Genomic DNA, 20,269 nt, shown 5'->3' with positions numbered 1-20,269 from the left:
TGTCCTAGTAGCAAACAGGATAACAAAAATAAATGAAAAATGAATAAAGATATTCATTAAATTTATTTAAATTGAACATTACAGTTTTTCATATTAAAAACACACATATTTATAAAATGAACTTGAACAAAATAAAATTATCATTGTAAATCAATTAATAAAATAATCACTTTGGAAGATACATCAATTTATTTTACTTATTTTTTATTTATTGTAGTGGTTCTTGGTTTAATAGATTTTTACCAAATATTTGACGGGATCACAGCTAAATTTCTGTCACAGTAAAAATGCAAAAATAAGAATGTCAAACTGCCAATTTACCAAAATGGATGTGGGGGAAAAATCCATCTCAAATGGATATCTGTTAATCCAATCATATTATTTTGATTCATTGTAACTCTTTCATTATAAGTCTTCTTTCATACCTTGACATTACAAAACATAAAAAGTTTGTCTTTTTAATACCAACATCTGCCTTCTGTTATATATACATTGTACAAACTTTTAACATAATAGTCCACGCTCTTCCAACTTGGCAAGTAAATACTTATGGTGTTTACGCAAGATTTTTAATCGTAATTCGCTGATTTTATTTCTCGCTGTAAGTACTTCGAGCATCGGGCGGGTCATCTGAAAGAAAATAAATTATTGAAATGGTGAATAAACATACAAATGCTTCACATATCGCTCATTTGGTGAAACAATGACGTAATTACATTTTTTTTTTAAAACAGTTAAATATGTCAAAATGTGCAGAAAGATTATTTACATCAAGAGAAACATTGACAGAATTGATTTTGCGGTAAATGCTGTGAGGTGGCGCCAGTGTAATAGCAGAATTTAGTAAAATAGCGCCATTTCTATTACTGTCTGAAATATTTCTAAAAGTGTAATTACGCCATTGTTGCACTAAATGAGCGATAAGTTTTAATTGCTTTGCAGAAAAATAAGCATGCACTGCTTTTTAAACCTTCATATATTCTATACATTGCTTGTAAAAGAATCAATGCATTACTTCTAAAATGTATTCTGGAATGAATGAAATGTATGTACTTATATTTAATGTAATTTATGTATGTATGTATTTATTTTATCGTGTTTTATTGCATTTTTAGTATTATTTATTTAATAATGGAAAAATTACAAAATGAAAAACATAATTAAATTTGTTAGCAAGGTAAACATTAATCGTTCATAGCCTTATTTGCACCTAACTACTACATATTAAAAATAATAATAATAATGAATTACTTTTTCAGCAATGTGACCCAAAGCAATAGTCCGTACGGCTGCATTGTGTTGTTCGGTTAGGAAATCTCCTGCCAATCCGGATGTGTCATTAAAAAAGGTTTCATCTTCCTCTTCGTTCAAAATCTCCGGCAATTGAATTAATGTCTGAAATATGATATAATGAAAAACTTGTGCAATCGCTTTAAATAAAAGCTACATACGTATTTTGTGCACAAATATATTATATAAACATTAATAGAGTAAACAATGCTTTACTTTTAAACATGTGGAAAGAAGGGATGAATCAGGGGTGACGATTTCTAAAGGAATTTCCCGTCGTGAGGTGTCTGAAGACTGAAAACAAGTTACTTGAACCTGAAAAAAATATAAAAATAATAAATTGTGTATTTCATTATTTAATTAAATATTGGAGAAAAAAATTATGGAAATATTGGAGAAAGAAATAAATTATTAATTAGCTTTCAATTATGCTTACCTCATGCGCTTTAGTTCCCTGGTCAATGAGGAATACAGCAAAAATAAGGCCAACAAAACTTGAATCCATTCTTTGATACATAGCTTGAGTATTTAAGTCTAAAAATAAGAAAAAGTGAATTCAATAAAGATATAGCACTGCTTCAGATGGATGCAATGTTAAGTTGATCATTACATCCAGGGTAATATCGAATAAATATAAGAGTGAAAAATCCCCTGGAAATTGAACTATAGATCTCCAGAACTGTAGCCAAATACGCTAATACTTTGTAAAATTCTAGAACTTATGGAAAAAAGTAACCCTAGATAACGATATTAGAGAGTACACTATTAATAAACTTCCGTCCATCAGTAAATTACTACCCCTGTATAAAAAGTTTAGTATTCCTGACATGTTAACCATCCCCGAGTGAGGTTTTCAAAATGGCACATCCCGCATCTAGCGTATTAGGTACACAGATTTTTTGGTTATTCATAATGAGGATATTGAGAACCTTACCAACGTGTGAAGGCCACACCGTGATATGCGGATGCGAGTGGTACCAACCGACCACGCGAAGAGGTTTCCCGACCTGCTGTGCTAATTTCTCTGCATATTCTGTAGCTTGAACCAACTGCCCTTCCGATATCTCCACTCTATCAGGCTTCTTGTCCGAGCGTCGTAGAATTATTGAAGCCGATATAGACACCCGAGTAGAATCATCATTTACCTAAAGTGAATTAATTTCTTTAAAATAATGCAAGGGAAAATATGTTTATTAAAACCTTCCTCAGGGCACATCCCTAAAACCATTGAAATTGTTCAATGATCATTTGTAAGATTTGTGTGTTTAGTGTCAAAGTCGTTGCGAAAACGCATATATTTTTAATTAAGAAAAATAATCACCTGTCCGATAAGTAAACCCATAATTTCTTGTTTTTCCGTGGAAAGTGCATGTTGCATACACACTGTGAAAACATCACTAGATAAACTAACATTTTCCAACATATTAGAGATAACTAAGCTAATTAACTCCACAAAAACTTTAGCATATGACTATTTTTTAAATTAGGTTTTTACCCCTTTTTCTGATTTCTTAAAACCAACTTTACGTCAAAAACACAATTTTTGACAATTTATAACCATAGATTACCGAAATTACAAACAGATGAAAATTTAATACGGTTAAAAATTGTTTATGGATACATTTTCCATAGACAAAGGTTATAAATAGTTACCAATGCATCATTAAGAGGTGAATAGAAATACTTTTTTTTCTACAACTTAAATACATGTATTTCAACAGTAATGAAAGAGTGTCAGATAATTAAATAAAATAAATTTAAAACTTTTGATTATGTTATGCAGTTCGTGAGAAAAATTAGGACAAAATATTTTTTTTTGGTAAATCGTACAATTTTTCTTTCAAAGTAAAGAAATTTAAAATTGATCGAAGTGCTGCAAAGATTTTATTTTGGAGACAGATCTTTTGTAAACAACTCCAAAACGATTAATACTTGCGTAGGATGATAAATAAAAATTGTTCGCCTACAATGTATGGTGGTTAGTGCATTTGGCAACCATGCTGGAGGTCGCAGATTTATTTACATGGGGGGTTTAAAATAAACCCGAGAGATTTTTAACCCTAACATTTATTTGATTTTGTGTGTCGGGTTGTGATCACGTGGTTAGTGTCGCGGACTCTTAAGTTGTTGTGTGTTGTGAGTTTTTCGGTTCGAATCCCCTCCACCACAGCTTATTTCTATTAATGATCCACTTAGGCTGACAGAAAGTGTATGAAATTGAAATATTTGTGTAAATAATAAAAACACAATTATATCTCTATTTTATACGAAAAAATAAATAAATAAAATATCCCAGGCTTTAGACTAGACCAGAGATTCGATATTGTGGATCAAATTAAATGGTTTGCTTTCGTTCTGATCGTAAATTCATTATGTAGGTACTCAATTGAGTAAATAAAAAGTCGTATTTATCAACCATAAAAGCGGTTAAATCAATAAATATAAACATTTAGGTTGGCTAACCTTCCCAAATTTGATAAATTTTGACAGTACTTGTGATTCGTGCGTGTGTTTTGTAAATTCTGTTAATTTCGAAATTATTTAGATCTTTTGGTAAGTAACAATTTTATTACTGATCATCGATTGTTAATAACCATTTATCATTTTACATCAACACAATATGTGTATATAAGAATGACTTTTAAATTAAACTGTTCTATCAATATGTTGTTTTTTCGCCTTACTACCTAGAATTTTCTACGAAAAACGTTGTTCCTATCGATTATACATTTTTATTTATTAAAAATGCGTTAAAAGGCATAGATGCAAATTGTGCTCTACACCATGATTTAATTGATGCTATATCGTAATCAACGTGTTTCTGTTAGTATTAAATATCTGGGATCATATTATTCACTTAAATACACATAATACATTATTGACATAAGAAGCGGCAAGTAACATGCATTCAGCAGAGATGTTTGAAATTTTAATCTACTGTTTTTCCTTGCTATGCAAAATTTGTAACCGCTTCCTCTGATACTTTTTTTTTATCCTTTTGCATAAAATATGTCGTTTTTATTAGATGATAAAAAAATGTTTCTTCAAACAAAGTGTTATTTGTGATAACATGTTCTTTAAGTGCTAGACTAAATATTGTTTGAAAAACTTTATTACAGTTTATTTTTTTTATATATTACACAAAGATAGTTAGAATATTTTGTTCAATTACTTTGATTTTAGGTTTTGAAGGGTTTTATCAATATAGAAGGTATATTGATGTAACGGTTTTTAAACATAGCCAATACAGCATTTTCTTAATCTCAAATTACATGAAACATTAGTGAATATGTATAAACTATACAGTAAATAGTGACAAGTATAAAATTTAATGTATTTTCATACAATACTCTATGATTTCTTATGAAGATTACTTTACTTAGCAAAATTAAGTATTCTCTGTAATGAAGCTGGCAGTTTTTATTATAGTACTCTTCATTTTATGAAGAGTTAGAATCTATTTTAAAAGCACTATTTATATAAGTTACTAGGTTTGAAATTTTGAATCAAGATGTTGCAGAGCAAGAATAGAACTTAGAACTCTGACTCTAGAGTCCGTGATACCACGGGCCCCACAACCCGACTAAATTACTGTTTAGGTTAAAAGCTATTGCTTGTTTGTTGCTGAGATAAGCATTATTGATAAAATTAAGAAAGGTAAAAATGATAAAGACATAGAAAGGAGAGTGAATGCTGGGAACAGAGTGAATGGTGCACTAAAATCAGTTTTAGCAAATAAAAATCTATCAGCGGAAGCTAAACTGGCAGTACACAATGGAGTTCTGGTTCCAACCCTTATGTATGGAAGCGAAGCATGGAGTTGGCAAAAGAAGGATGAAAGCAGACTGAATGCAGTCTAAATGCGATCCCTCAGACGAATGTGTGGCAAAACGATGTTTGATAGATGTTCGAATGATGAAATAAGGAAAGAATGTAAGGCTGAGATAAGCATTATCGATAAAATTAAGAAAGGTGTGTTGAGATGGTTTGGACATGTGGAGCGTATGAGTGAAGAAAGAACGGTTAAACAAATTTATCGAGCGAATGTAGTTGGAAAAAGAAGCAGAGGACGACCGAGGAAAACTTGGCACAATCAGGTATGTCAAATACTTGAAAGCGGCCGGGTCAGGAGTCGTAATAATCGTCGGGTATGTATGAGGAGATGCATGAATGTAGAAGAGGCAAAGAATGTTTGCAAAGACAGAGTGGTGTGGCGTTCGATTCTCTCTGCCTACCCCTGCGGGGAAGCAACGTGATGGTTAGTTAGTTAGTTAGTTTAGTTAAGAAAGGTGTGTTGAGATAGTTTCGCCATGAGAATCAAATGAGTGAAGGAAGAATAGTAAATAAAATTTTTGAGGCAAATTGAGTTAGCATAGAAGCAAAGGAAGACAGACGAAATGATGGCATGATCAAGTATTTCAAATACTTGTTCGTGATCAGGTCAGGAGTCAGAATAATTAGCGAGGAGATCCAAGAATGTGGAAAAGTGAAAATTGTTTGCAAAGACATTTGTGTGGCGTTCTATTCTCTCTGCTTGCGGGGAAGCGGCGCGATGGGTAGTTAGATGTGATTTGAGTAGTCTGCCTTCGGACTGCAGTAGTTAGCTTTTGTGCCCACTATGTGTGAGGTCCTGAGTTTGATTCCCAGTGGGATCAAAATCAATTTAAGAGATTTTTACACTGTAATATTGTTTATTCAGTATTACCATAGACTGACACCTGTAGTGCAACTTGAGACTGTATTAATTTGATGCAGTGCTGTGTACACTATTGGGTGTGGAACAGTACAATGAGTAAACCCTCCACATGTGGGGAACAGTTTATACGAAGGCACTAATACTACGCATTATATTTGCCTGCAAATTATCATGAATTAGTATTTTTTCTGCTAACTCTGCATTCCCTTATTTGATATGACTTCTCACTCCAATCTTCTCACTTCTAATCCACGTCAATTTTCTAATTAGGTTATAAAAATAAATGCCTCCCAACGATTAAACCTATCATTTTCTCTGTTAAACTGCAGAATTTTTATGGTTTTCTTCTTCTTTTTCTACATAGATCCTACGGTTCTGTTTGTGCCTCCTCTTGTAGCTCTTGGGATGTTGACTCCCAGCTCGGCTGACCAAACTTAAAACACAGTAATGGACTTTTTTTTGTAGTACGTTTTTTTTTTGCATTTTTAAATTAAGTAGAATCTATTAAGTCCAAAATTGCAAAGAAAATGTACTACAAAAAAAATATCCCTTACTGTGTTTTGAGTTCGGACAGCCGAGCTGTCTTTCCAACTTTTTGGAGGTTCTTATGGTAATAATACCAAATTAAGTAATAAAAAAATATATTTTTCACCTGTTGAGATGGTTTGGGCATGTGAATCGAACGAGTGAAGAAAGAATAGTAAAACAAATTTATGAGGCAAATGTGGTTGGTAATGGAAACAGGGAGACCGCGGAAAATTTGACATGGTGAAGAATTACTTGAGAGTGGTCAGGTCGGGAGTCGGAATAATCGGCGGGTATGTATGAGGAGATGCATGAATGTGGAAGAGTTGTTTGCAAAGACAGATTGGTGCCTATTGACGGTTAGTTAGTTTTACTTTTCGCGTTAATCTAATCATGATGTTTGTGTGAAAGCACTAAAATAAAGAATTGATTAATATTCTCCTGTAATGTTCCGTTATTGCGCAATTTGACCAAAACATGTCAGATAAGTATGTAAATACGCTCTTTAAAATATTATAATTATTCTAATGTATTTTAATATTTAAATGTATAATTACTATTTTAAAATAGCGTAATGTGAATTGTACAATTCACGAACCGTAACATTATCTAACGATGTTACGGACAATATTAAAATCATTTATTAGTGTAACGACCTCTACTGGGTCCCTCTTTACTATGTGTGCAAGTATTTTGTGTGTGTGTGCACACTGAATAGTATTACTAATACTATTACAAGTAGCACATGCTTTATACCTTCATTTTATAAAAATAAAAATAAAAATAAAAACTTTGCATTTTATTTTATTCATTGATTCGGCAGTCACCTATCAGACAAGCAGTCACAATCAATATATTTTTAATTTATGTTTTAATTAGTACATACCACTATTTCTAGTGATTTTTAAGTAACATAACATTTTTGATTTTAGTAACATAAAGCGAATTTTTAATTTAAGTAAAACTTAAATTAAAAATTCGCTTTATGTTACATGTATTCAAATATCACATACCAATGAGATCAGACGATAAGTAATAATAATCATGTTTAAAAACTAACGCTTCCCCGCAGGGGTAGGTAGTGAGAATAGAACGCCTCGCCACTCCGTCCTATCAAACATTCATTGCCTCTTCCGCATTCATGCATCTCCTCATACATACCCGCCGATTATTTGGACTCCTTACCTGATCGCTTTCAAGTATTTGACACACCCGATCGTGCCAAGTTTTTCTCGGTCTTCCTCTGCCCCTTTTCTGCAAGGTAAAATTATTGTCACAATTTTTAATTTTATGTGTTTTTTAAAAATAAAATACAATATAGACTCTAAAAATCAGTGTTTGATTTTTACATTTAATATATAAATATGTGTAGTATTTTATCAATATAAATATTACATCTTTTATATTTGACGGAATAGATAACTTTGTGATTTTCCATTTTATAATTAAAATATAATTTTATTTTAAAATCAATATTTTATTTTAATTAAGTTATAATAAAATATTTATATTTAAAAAAAAGTTATAAATCAAGTATAAATATTATATCTTCCATGCTAGGGCAGTAGGAATTTAATATCGCTGAAATGCAAATAGGCACCCACGGCACAGCACACATTTTGCACTCCTTCGTTAAATTTTTGTCAAGTTTTCCCACTCCAAACTTGTTCGATATCTTATCGCTAACGTTGGTGTTGTTCTACCTCGGCAGGTGTATTTGCAGATGTTTGCTAAATTATACTGTGCGATAAGGGCGTAAAAGCTGCCGTATTTGAAACCTCGCAGCACAATTTCTTACCTACTTTATTAATACACAACATTTAAAACACACACACATACACACATATCGCTCACTCCTTTCAACAACATCACAAATCAAAAAACTTGATTTTTCAAAACATCGTTTTTAAAGTTTAAAAATATAATACAATGTATTAAAAATAAATATGAAGCCACTTATTGAACTTTTTACTGTGCAACAGATCTTTTTAGGTAAAACCTGATGGTTTTTTCTCCATTTGAAAAATTTTTAGTATACTTATTTAAAAAAATAATTGATCAATACCTTTTCTTCAAAATGCAAAAACACACTTTTTGCCCTGTAGCGGGTAAATATTTAGTTGAAAATATGCCTCTTTTGCTGGGATATAGTACATTTTCTGGGCATTCCGAAAACATGCACAGCTGAAAATTGACGATTTTTGAAATATGACTTTGTTGAAAGGAGTGAGCGATATGTAGAATGTTATTGTTCGTTTGTTCAAAATCAATCTCCTAATTTTATTCACCGGTTGCTTTGAAATTTTGACACAAATGACACATTCGAATACGCGCGTGTTTTTATATATATATTTTTTATCCGTGGCAGATAAAAACTTTATTCTTTAAAACTTCTTTTTTTTGGCAGAAATGGCAGCCCCATCTGTTTGTTGACAGCTACTAAATATTGTACACCTCCAGCACAGCAGCGTGTCTGGCTGCTGTACTGGAGGTTCCGGGTTCGATTCTCAGAGGGGTCAAAATATGTGATTTTTCGCTCTTAATAATTATTTCAATCCCTCTTATTTCATCCCTCTTAAAAATAGGCCACAAGGCCTATACCAAGCAGAAGAAGACGAAGAAGAATAATTATTTAATATTACCATAGACCTTGAGGGCAGAGCTGATCACCTTTCCTCCTTGTGTTTAACGATCATTGCCCTATGCACCATTATGAACCATACCATGAAGAAAAAGATTAATATGTTTTTTTTATATATAAGTAGTGGTATTTACCAAGTAAAACTGAAGTAAAAAATGGATTGAAATTACCACAAAGTGACTGCCGAATCAATTAATCAATAAGTATTTTACTAAATTATATATATATATATATATATATATTATTATTATTTTTTTTTTTAATTACTGACACTTTTTGCTGACAACTGAGTTAGTCACTTAATGCAAAGCCTTGAAAATGTGTTGATAAGTGGTTCGCATAGCTATAAATTATCATTTGACGCACTCAAGGGAATTCATAGACAGGAAATCATAAACATGGATAGCTACGATATCTGTAACCCTAGTTTTTATTCAAAATAATAGTATCTAGACAGTTTATTTTATCCCTATCCAAAACACGTAATACAGTGAGATTTTATTTCAAAAGCCGGGGTAGAATTACAGTGAAAAGATAACTCGTTACTACGTAGTGTAGATAGGTTTATCTTTACTTCTATTCGATAAAAAAGCGATAATTTGTCGATTTTGTCCTCGGTATAAAATGCCAAAGTCGTTTTGAATAAATAACCAAAAGTAAAGTAAAAATTATCTACTACTATTACTACTACGACCATCACGACGTTTCGCTGCATGGGTAGGCAGAGAGGACGTCACACACTCTTCTGCCCTGAGATACACTCCCAGCTTCCTTCGCATTCATACATCTAGTCATACATGCCCCCCGATTACGTAGAATTTTGTCACCACCAGATTTTAGGTTCTGATCGATCTGGTCGTGTCTTTTTACCGGCCGTCCTCGTTCTGTTCACATTCGCCAAATATATTATACCTTTTTAGTCATTCTCTCGCTATCCATTCGTTCCATTATAGTATTGTTTGTTAAAATTGTTTTTAATATAAAAATGAGGTCTTTGTCATGTTCAACTCATCATTGACAGCTCTTAGATTGTTTATCTGTCAACGTGAGTGGTGTGTCATTTTTACGATATACAGTATATATATTTTTACAATTAAATCAATAAACCTATAATCTTCTTAGCTGTCTTTTGCTTTGAGCTTTGATCTTTGATTTTTGATCTTTTCCTATAGTTCTCTTTATAAGTATAGGTACTCTATTATATGAAATAAAAACAAATGATTTATCAAGCATTCAGTGGAAATTTTTGACTTAATTGTGAATTCGCTATTCGTTTAAATTTCCGCTATATATTTTATTCGGGTTTTGATTAGGTGATGTTTGTTTTCCTTCCTTCCGAGCACACCATCAAATATTTAAATCACTCGCCAATTTATTGAATTAGACGTAGATTTTTTTTTGTTGTAAATACCACTAATTTTCGTATCTTACCCTAAATTTGAGATTTGTGCGTTTGACCTTGATGGATATGAAGTCTCTCCCCTGCTGTCCATGTTCCCGCAGAATTAAAATAAAATAAAATATATTTTCTATTTTAAAAGCATTTTTAACGTTGTGATATTATAATATAACACTCGCCTTATCATTCATCGTGCACTGTGTGTAATACCACTTAAAAGTGTGTTACAATTTTTATGTGGTATTACACAAAGTGAACGCTGAATGATAAGGAGAGTGTTAAAATAAAATAGCTCTTTTCATCCTTTAACGTCCCGTAGGTACAAATTGCAAAACTGGGTTAATTTTTCTGCAAGAATTGCACAGTTATTCGATATCAGGGGGACCTTTGTCCTCGAGTGCACGTATGTAAATACTTGCATAACATTATAATATATTGGCGAGCGCAACTATAGGTGCATCACAATGCAATTAGGATAGACTGGCGAGCATGCTATCGATTCCCGTTATGTGGAGCTCATTGCGAAATTGTTTTAATGAATGCACCTCTCGCCACCGCATTAATAATCTAATTGCGGAGGAAAAAGATCACATAAAAAGTGGTCACAGCTCTATTCAAATAATTCATTCAGTTCATCAATTATTGTTGATGAACTTAATAATAATTATTGGTGAACTGAATAAATTAATTGAATACAGCTATGACCACTTTGCGATCTTTAACTTACACAAATAGTGTTAGTATATTGTTTATTTCTTTGTTTTGCTCATCATTGTTTTTTTTTATCTTTATACGACACGTTTTATGGTATATCTAAAAAATAATGCAACTGATGTGAGTTTATCTCCGTTTAAGATTTGTACCCAAACTTGGTATTCCATTGGATTTTGATCATTAAAATGCATCTAGGAAAATATGTGTGAGTCACTATATATTGTATATACGAGCTATTGAAGATTATGTAATGTACATATTTCCTCTGTTTTTGTAATTTTTATTTTATTTATTCTTTTTACACTTTATCCAGTCTGTGAAGTCCATATTTGCATGTTTTATACGATATGATTCGTTTATCAAAGTTTTCATATTTGAAAATGTTTACAAAGAAAATTGTATTTTTTTGCTGTATTGACACTATGTAAATGTATATGACGTAAATAAACTATGTCTGGAAATCCAATGTGTCTCCACTTAAGATTCTTCGCCTTTGTGTGTTTTTTTTTCTTCCCCGAATGTTCATTTGTCTGATTTACCATCTTGACGAGCGAGCGGATCAAAGGGCCCGTCCCGCGCATGCAGCAAGATTTTTTAATGCACTCGCCTATCTTGATTCCTACGGCTAGACACGGAGACCGGAGCCGCAGGGACACGGGCGTCGATGTGTGATCAGGTGCTCCGGCGGGCGGCGCGGGGGCGGGCGGGCCGCCCCCCAGACGGCCCGATGCTCGCCGCGGTCCTTCAGCGACTTCAGTCGATCGCGAGCCGTCGCGCCGGGAGAGTGTGTCGAGTGTTTGCCGCTCTTTTTCCGAAGGAAATAGTCGCATTCCCGCGTCAGCGTAAAAGAAAACTCCGCCGATTTTTCTTTCGCCAACCCCTAAGTGCTTCGCGGAGATCGCTACCCGAGCAGTGTCGCCGTCATACCCGCGAACTGGACTTATTTATTTTGTGTTTTGGTTGAGCTCCTGACAGCGTCCTAGTTCCTCGGTTTCGTTAAGGACAGCGCGATGTCGGGTTCCGTTCCCGAGTGCTGAAGGGCTGGGAAGATCGGCCAGCCGCAGACCCGCCAGTGGATGACGAGTCTCGAACCGGCTTCCTTTTTCGGCGATCACCTTCCCACTCTGTTTCGCGGGTATGTTGCAAGCTGCTATTCTTACATCATATTGCCCGTGACTTATAACCGAGCTCCTACATTTATCAGATTTCCACTGCGCGTAGCTTAAGTAGTTACACAAATAAATAGTAATGAAAATGAATCAAGACACGGATGAACGGTTTTCCGAGTATCACCTGCCGCGAGTTCGCACGGTGCACTATGTACTCCGCGCTACATACTGTACCTCGGTCACCGCTGACAGCGATCCCACGGCGTTCAATATAATACATAATATTATTATGCAGTCCACGAGTCCTAATAGGCAGGGACAGTGTTAACAAAAGGGCTTTTGTTTCAAATCACGAAGCAACCCTTTCGGGAATACAATGATTTGCTTACATTATACTCGAGACTAAGTGTGCTCGATATATTTCCATAAATTATATTCAATGTTAGCTGTGCTCCTTCAAGGTTTCGTGTACTTTGTTATTTTTTCATTGAAATCAATTTCAATAATGTAACGTTAATATTTAAACAGAAAACGTTAATTTATACCACCGAATAATATCGTAGTCGCTGTGGAAATCTCGATAAAATATTTCAAGGCTAACGAGACTTCGCGTTATGCCAGTAGGCAGAGACCGGCTGTGATAAGTGCCTTAGGATTCGGAAGAACAGAACTTCTGAATGGGGGATCGTATGTCTGTGTATTCAGCAATTAACATTACCAACGTGCATGGATATATTGTGCGCTAGAACGGAGTAAAGAACGCGCTTGTATATATTAGAATTATAATGTTTACATCGCGGGAGTGTCTGTGTGTCTGTACGAAACAGCTGCAAACCATTGTCTTTTCTAAACGTGAGCATGTGGCCAGTCACCAGCTAGTACTTGGGTACTGTACGTTATACCTAGTAAGCAGTACCTACCGCTTGTTTTGTTATGTGCGCTGGTAGGCGCGAAGGAGCATTGCGAGTAACCAGAAATTCTAACATGCAATAGCACGGTGTGGTTCTGCGGTCGGAAAACAACACAATGACTCGAGCCACAACCAGTTGGCACACTCGGTACTGCGCTGGTAATGAGGTATGGTTATTGTAATTTAGCATTCCTTCCGCTGTCAACATGGGACGCGCGGTACACCTGAGCCATAGAGCTGCTCCTATCACAATAATAAATGCATTTAGTGCGTGCGTGCGTGCCCAATGTGCTGTAAAATAATTAGGTACTTTCTACTGTCGCTGAAAAGCTGTTCAGCTCTTAGTGATGTAGGTCTGCTATGTGTACCTTCACTTCTAGTGATGCAGGTCTGCATTATCTACCTTCACTTCTGAGGGATGCACGTCTGCATAATATGAATTCACTTCTGAGTGATGCAGGTCTGCATTATATTCCTTCATTTCTGAGGGATGCACGTCTGCATAATATGACTTCACTTCTGAGTGATGCAGGTCTGCATTATATTCCTTCATTTCTGAGGGATGCACGTCTGCATAATATGACTTCACTTCTGAATGATGCAGGTCTGCATTATGCACCTTCATTTCTGAGGGATGCACGTCTGCATTATATGACTTCACTTCTGAATGATGCAGGTCTGCATTATGCACCTTCATTTCTGAGGGATGCACGTCTGCATAGTATAACTTCACTGCTAAGTGATGCAGGTCTGCATAATGTACCTTGACTTTATTGACCACAACTGTTCGATAACTCGATTGTGATTGAAGAAGGTACATAAAGAAGGCAAACGACACTTTCCTATCCTTTTGTTTACATCAAGTGGGGATATTTGACCTTGATTAATGCAAAATAATGCATGAATGCATTTTACGTGAATGTTTGCGTGTAAATTAACGCTATCGTGGCTTATTTTCTGACAGCTTACGGAAGAGACATTTGTATAGTTCTTTTTCATACGCTTCCGATTTCGATGGCCGCGGAAGACACGCCACTCTTGTCACAATCACTCACGCGGCCCAGGTGTCTCAGCTGGCTAGAGGAGCTCCATATCGAGAAGTCCCCACACTGCGCCCCCAAGGCCGCCCTCGACTGCTCGGCTTCTCCTCGTAAACAAGGAACGACAAAGACGAACCAGGAAGTACGTACGTTGAGTCACTTCGCCTGGAGTGGCAGCCGTGATTCTAGGCAAAAGCGTCAGTCGTCTCATGGCCAGACTCGCTCGCCGTGTTTTCTTCCTTTGGCAAATAAACGTGACACGTTCCATGGTTCTTTATCGTATGCGGACGTTACTTTTGTGTATGCTTACATTCGGATCGTTTGTTTCAAATGATATAAATCATAATAATAAAATAAAATAAACTAACTAACAGTCACGCAGCTTCTCCGCAGAGGTAGGCAGAGATAATAGAACGCCACACCAGTCTGTTACCACCTTGTACGTACCTTCGCCCTTCCACATTCATCCATTTCCTCATACATCCACGCCGATTATTCCGACTCTTCGACCACTTTCAAGTATTTAAAATAAAAAAAAGGTCAAAATATCAATATCGCCTCTTCCACATTCATGCAACTCATATATACACGCCGATTATTCCGATTCTTTGACCACTTTCAAGTATTTGAAATTTAAAAAAAATGTCAATATATCAATCACAGGTTTTAGAGGAAAAACTGTAAAACCTGTCATTGTTTGCATTCCTTTAAATTACAACAAAAAGTGGAATAATAATGATATGGTCTAGATCTCAAGCGTTCAAATCACAACGCGCGGCCGCGCTGAGGGCTAGACGTATGTTCACGCTCAATTTTTCTTTTTAGAATAAGTAAGTATATGAATTTGACTTTTTTTGAAATTTGAAAAAATATTTATACTTTTTTTTAACTCCTTATCTTTCAATAACTATTCGTTTCAAAATCAAATATTTATTTCTAAGATTTTTTATTATTTTTAATACAAAAACGGTGTTTTAAGAAGAAGAAATCAATAACGTCAAATGTTGCCTGGGTTTAAAGAAAAATAAGTTGCAATTTAACGTATATTGGGCTATAATAACAAAAATAGTATTTCTACAGCACAATAATCTGGAAAACCGTCAAAATGTAAATGCATTTTTAATTTTTTTTTGTCGTGGTATCATTCTAGCTCTCTTCCATGTCATTTGTGATAATGACGAAGAGTGTTATCGTTAGCATTTTAGTACAGAGCACCGAAGAATGGACCGATTAGTTTATAATGCATGTGGTTTGTGTTTATTGGTATCTGGTCGATAAGTGCGAACGAAGCGGATAAAACAGCTGATATCGTAAATCATAAAATTTTAGAGATAGACTATCGCCATTGTCTTTATGCCGGTTGGTGTGGTGCAACGCTACATATTTTTATTGAATTTCGTTGGAAATTTCCTATTTTTAGACGTAGTACTTGAACATATTTTCTTTATTTTTTTATTGAGTACATATTGTATTTCACACTCATAAAACTATGTACTTTGGAGTTTCACTGACAATTAAAGAAGAATTTTTCTTTGCAACATTTTGAGTGTGTCCAAATACTTGTTCACAAATCTGGATTATCTCCAATTTTATATGAGTTATTTTTCTTTCTTTTTTTGACACCTCATCAAAGATGATGAAGAATATGGAAGTCTGGGCATTTACGGGGCTGACGACCGTCATAGGCTGGTTAAAGTGATCACTTTGCACACGTGTAACATTCACCAATTCTACCCATTGTTGACAACCATACTACTCAAATTCTTGGAAGTTCTATATATATGAACCAATTTTGAAACGTTGTTCTTGAATCACTAGAACTTCACTAGAGACATCTATTGGTGAGAGCACGCTACGTATTATTCTTTATCTCCACTTTTTTACTTGCTTTTTTATGTTTGCAAGTGGCGGTGTAGGTATTACCTAACAATTATCTTTTGTTTAAACCGGTATAATCCATAGCCCGCAACTTAAGGCCCAGAATTCGTTAAGTCGCAACTTATTTTTCTCTAAATCCAGGTAACATTTTAAGTAATTGATTTTTTCTTAAAGCACCGTTTTTGCATTTGTAAAAATAAGTTTTTATTTGAAATGAATACATGGTTTTAAAAAGAATAGAGTTATTGAAAGGTAAGGAGTTAAAAAATTATAAAATATATTTTTCAATATACATATTTAAAAAAAACTAATTCCAATATGTATTCTAAAAAAAATCACCGCGAAAGGACGTCTAGCCCTTAGCGCAGCCGAACGCGTTCTGATTTGAGCGTTTGAGGTCTCGGCCCTAAATAAGGATTTTTCACTTAAGTATACTACTGGGTGACTGCGTAATTTTGTATATTTCCACCTTTTTATTCCCTTTTTGTTTTTTTTTTCCAAAGATAAATATTTGTGTTTTTATTATTTACACAAATATTTCAATTTCATACTATTTCTGTGAGCCTAAGCGGCTCATTGTTAGAAATAAGTATCAAATTGTGGTAGAGTGGGTTCGAACCGAGAAACTCTGACTTAAGAGTCCGCGACACTTAAGAGTCCACGGGACCACAATCCGACCTGTTGTTGTTCATGTTTGAATTTAATGGTGTTCCCCAACACCTAGCCCTTGCTTAAGGTACCGATGTTATCACATTGGAGTATTTGTGGCATTACGTGCTTGATTTCGAATAAATAAACGTTAATTAAAATTATCCAATGCTTATTCTGTAGAAACGAGTTTAATTTTGGCTATTGATCATAGTTTTACTATTATGATAATAATAATAATAAAACCCTTATCCGCACCCCAATGATGCATAGGGCACTGTGTCATATAAACGCAGTGTTATCTTGATCGTTTACACATGAAGGAAAGGTGATGAGGCCTCCGCTTCAGGTACCAGTCCATGGTAGTATTGAATAAATATTACAGTGAATAAATCACTTATATTTATTTTACCCCCCTTGGGAATCGAACCCGGGACCTCCAGAACGGTAGCCGAGCGTGCTGACCATTACACTACGGAGGCGGACAAGACTATTATGATAAGCTATTATTAACTTCTTATAACACGAATTACACCGTTTCTTTACTTTGCAATGATACATGATCTTAACACCATTTCATTGATGATTCCATTGATGACTAAATATCAACTTCCGTAAATTCTTCGGGTCTCGTTAGTGAAGGCCAAAGCACTAAGTCTGAACGCTGCCGCGCTGTGATTGTGACGGTGTTCCCATGACACGGGAGACAGCTATGGTGACTAAGACACCCAGTGACCAGTGGCGTGCCTAGGGTTTACCAGTAAGGCAAGCCCATTATTTTTCACATTCGTGAATACATGATGTACCTATAATTTCTTCACCTCATATCATTCCCAGTATAGTAAGCACCCAGAAAGTATTATAAATATAAACAATGTATTGTTATCATTGTAAAAATATGCTAACATGTAACTTTTGTAAGTTATAGCCATCACCTTGAAATAAAGAAAATGTTCACTATAATATTTTCCTCAGATATTAACCATAACCAATAAGTACCATCACCATATAATGGCATGCATAGTGTTTAATAATTATGTAAGCGCGTGATAATTTAAAATAGTCATGCATTAATTTTGTTTTTCTAATCATTTGGTCTAGATTTAATCATTTTTATTTGGAGTTGTTAGGCAAGCCGGGCTTTTGGGCTTCTAGGGAAGTACCGCCACTGCCAGTGACGTACGAGACACCTCACCAACTCGACACTAGACTACTCGGACACCTGACATGGAGTATGTGAACAACACTCTTATTCTTTCTGTATGCAAATGCAAAACGGCGATATATAAAATATGACGACAACTCATTACTATACCATCGACGATATTACAGGATGTAACGAAAAACGTAATACATTAAAAGTATATTATTTTTTGACATCTCATCAAAGATGAAGAAGAATATGGAAGTCTGGGCATTTACGGGGCTTACGACCGTCATAGGCTGGTTTAAGTGATCACTTTACACACGTGTAACATTCACCAATTCTACCCATTATTGACAACCACACTACTCAAATTCTTGGAAGTTCTATATATATGAACCAATTTAGAAACCTTGTTCATGAATCACTAGTTCAAGTATTGTCACAGCATAATACATTGAAAGTATTGTCCGCCTCCGTGGTGTAATGGTTAGCGTGTCTAGCTACCGTGCTGGGTTCGATTACCAGGGGGGGTGAAAATACATATTAGTGATTTCACACTCTAATATTTTTTTAAATCACCCTGGACTGGAATCTGAAGCGCAAGGCTGATCACCTTGCCTTCGTGTATTTAACGATCAAGATAACACACAATGCGGTGCCCTATGCACCATTGGGTGCGGATAAGGGTTAGAAGAAGATATTTTAATTTTTTTAACAACCCAATCGAATCTTGGAGTCACATTTCAACCACTGTACTTGTACTTACTAGAAGGTTATATTAGTATAATTCCATCAACTAATCCAGTTTGGGCGATGATCTACACTACTTTTTTTGTCGCACCCTATGCGAATTAATTATGTACCATGTGCTCTCTGTTTATTTCGCGAATTAACGTGCCGTCATTGGGTCGTGGTATTTTTTGTCACATTCCGGGAATTGTGGTGTAATTATTTTTTCGGCTTACTTCATCGATTAGCTGCAAATACTATAACACCAAAGTTGGAATGGGGTGTTTTGGTTTTTTTCTAAAGTACCGTAATTAATTATTCAACTTGGTGGTTGGAGCGCTACGTGCAGCGAAGTCGAAGGATATCTGGAGAAGAGTCATTGCTTCGACAAGGGTCATAACCCTCAGTAATGAGGAGTAAGACGGAGAAAGGATTTTAAAAATTATAAAAATATTTTTTCAATATACGGTATATTCTTTAGAAAAAAAATGTGCAAGGATTCACGTATAGCTCCTCGCGCAGCCGGTCGCATACTGAATTGTATATTTGAGAGTTTCACGTTCTTACCGTACAAGGATTAAAGAAAACACTTCGTTTTTTACCACTTGAGTTTTATTATAGACTACATGTTTCAGAAGTTAAACTTCCATCATTCAGGTCTGTATAATAACATATTATACAGTTATTATACAGACCTGAATGATGGAAGTTTAACTTCTGAAACATGTAGTCTATAATAAAACTCAAGTGGTAAAAAACGAAGTGTTTTCTTTAATCATTGTAACATGTCTTACCACAAAGTTAATGCCGAAACAATGAATAAACTTACCGTACAACGTTGTGATGTCTTCTTTTGAAATCGCTTCTTTTGTAATTGTTATCATTTCAATGTTGAAGTTTCATTAATTATATCAACGACATTATCAGATGCTTGTGTAAGAAAAACAGCCAATAGGCACGAACCATTCGCGGCAAAAGAAAACTTGTTACGGCAATCTAGATCTGCGTAGAACATTGCACAAATTGCCATTGAACGTCTTGCTATGGAGATAAATTGCTGTCGGACTCGGAGTCGTGGTATTTCGAACATTTAGTCGATTATCTTATTTTTGTGCAATCGATCGTAATGGACCGGAATTAGAATGCATTTTAAATGCGTCATACTAAGAAGTTTATTTTGTATGTAACTTATCGTAAAATTTGCAAGGCCTTATATGGCTCGGTAATAAATTGTCTGCATATATTTAAAGCCTATTCATATTTATTATTTTTTTTTATTTCATATATCATCAAAGATGAAGAAGAATATGGAAGTCTGGGCATTTACCGTAAATGCCCAGACTTCCATATTCTTCTTCATCTATATTGAGATGTCAAAATGTAAATAACATATTTTTAATTAATGTTTTAGTACAATAATATATCGTTTATTTATTGAAACAAATTTGTATTATTACCTACACATTGCACATTTGTCCTTCATTTTTTGGGTTTCTAAACTCTCTCTCTCTCTCTCTCTCTCTCTCTCTCTCTCTCTCTCTTT

The 20,269-nt window shown here is 34.7% G+C and overlaps 2 protein-coding genes across 5 annotated transcripts in view; one reads left to right on the top strand and one right to left on the bottom strand.

Annotated features, from left to right (window-relative positions):
- Window positions 1-44: 44 nt before the first annotated feature.
- Window positions 45-2,838, bottom strand: LOC148308251 (lys-63-specific deubiquitinase BRCC36-like). The gene is made up of 6 exons (XM_088261982.1): window positions 2,612-2,838; window positions 2,225-2,435; window positions 1,727-1,824; window positions 1,507-1,605; window positions 1,252-1,395; window positions 45-630 (listed from the first exon to the last, which is right to left on the bottom strand). Exons 1-6 carry the CDS (start codon window positions 2,711-2,713, stop codon window positions 505-507), a joined length of 780 nt encoding a protein of 259 aa, XP_088118108.1. The 5' UTR covers window positions 2,714-2,838; the 3' UTR covers window positions 45-504.
- An 894-nt stretch (window positions 2,839-3,732) lies between these two features.
- mrj (DnaJ heat shock protein family (Hsp40) member B6 mrj) overlaps window positions 3,733-20,269 on the top strand; it is a 139,145-nt gene continuing 122,608 nt past the window's right edge. For 2 of the 4 annotated variants that reach the window (XM_088262042.1, XM_088262040.1), the window contains exon 1: window positions 3,733-3,843. The gene's annotated coding sequence lies outside the window, so the exon portion shown is untranslated. Of the gene's footprint in view, window positions 3,844-12,019; window positions 12,401-20,269 lie in introns of those variants that run through there. The other 2 variants (XM_088262039.1, XM_088262041.1) reach the window with 2 other exon arrangements.

Source organism: Brachycentrus maculatus, unplaced genomic scaffold, assembly GCF_059751285.1.
Source record: "Brachycentrus maculatus isolate JH-2025_06_01 unplaced genomic scaffold, ASM5975128v1 h1tg000172l, whole genome shotgun sequence".
NCBI classification, from domain to species: domain Eukaryota; kingdom Metazoa; phylum Arthropoda; class Insecta; order Trichoptera; family Brachycentridae; genus Brachycentrus; species Brachycentrus maculatus.
This window is presented reverse-complemented; position numbering and strand designations above follow the sequence as displayed.

Coding starts and splice junctions, on each gene's coding strand:
- LOC148308251 (XM_088261982.1), bottom strand. CDS start 2,713: ATGTTGGAAAATGTTAGTTTATCTAGTGATGTTTTCACAGTGTGTATG. Junction 1,825..2,224: donor GGTGTGGCCTTCACACGTTG/GTAAGGTTCTCA, acceptor TCTTATTTTTAG/ACTTAAATACTCAAGCTATG. Junction 1,606..1,726: donor AGGGAACTAAAGCGCATGAG/GTAAGCATAATT, acceptor TATTTTTTTCAG/GTTCAAGTAACTTGTTTTCA.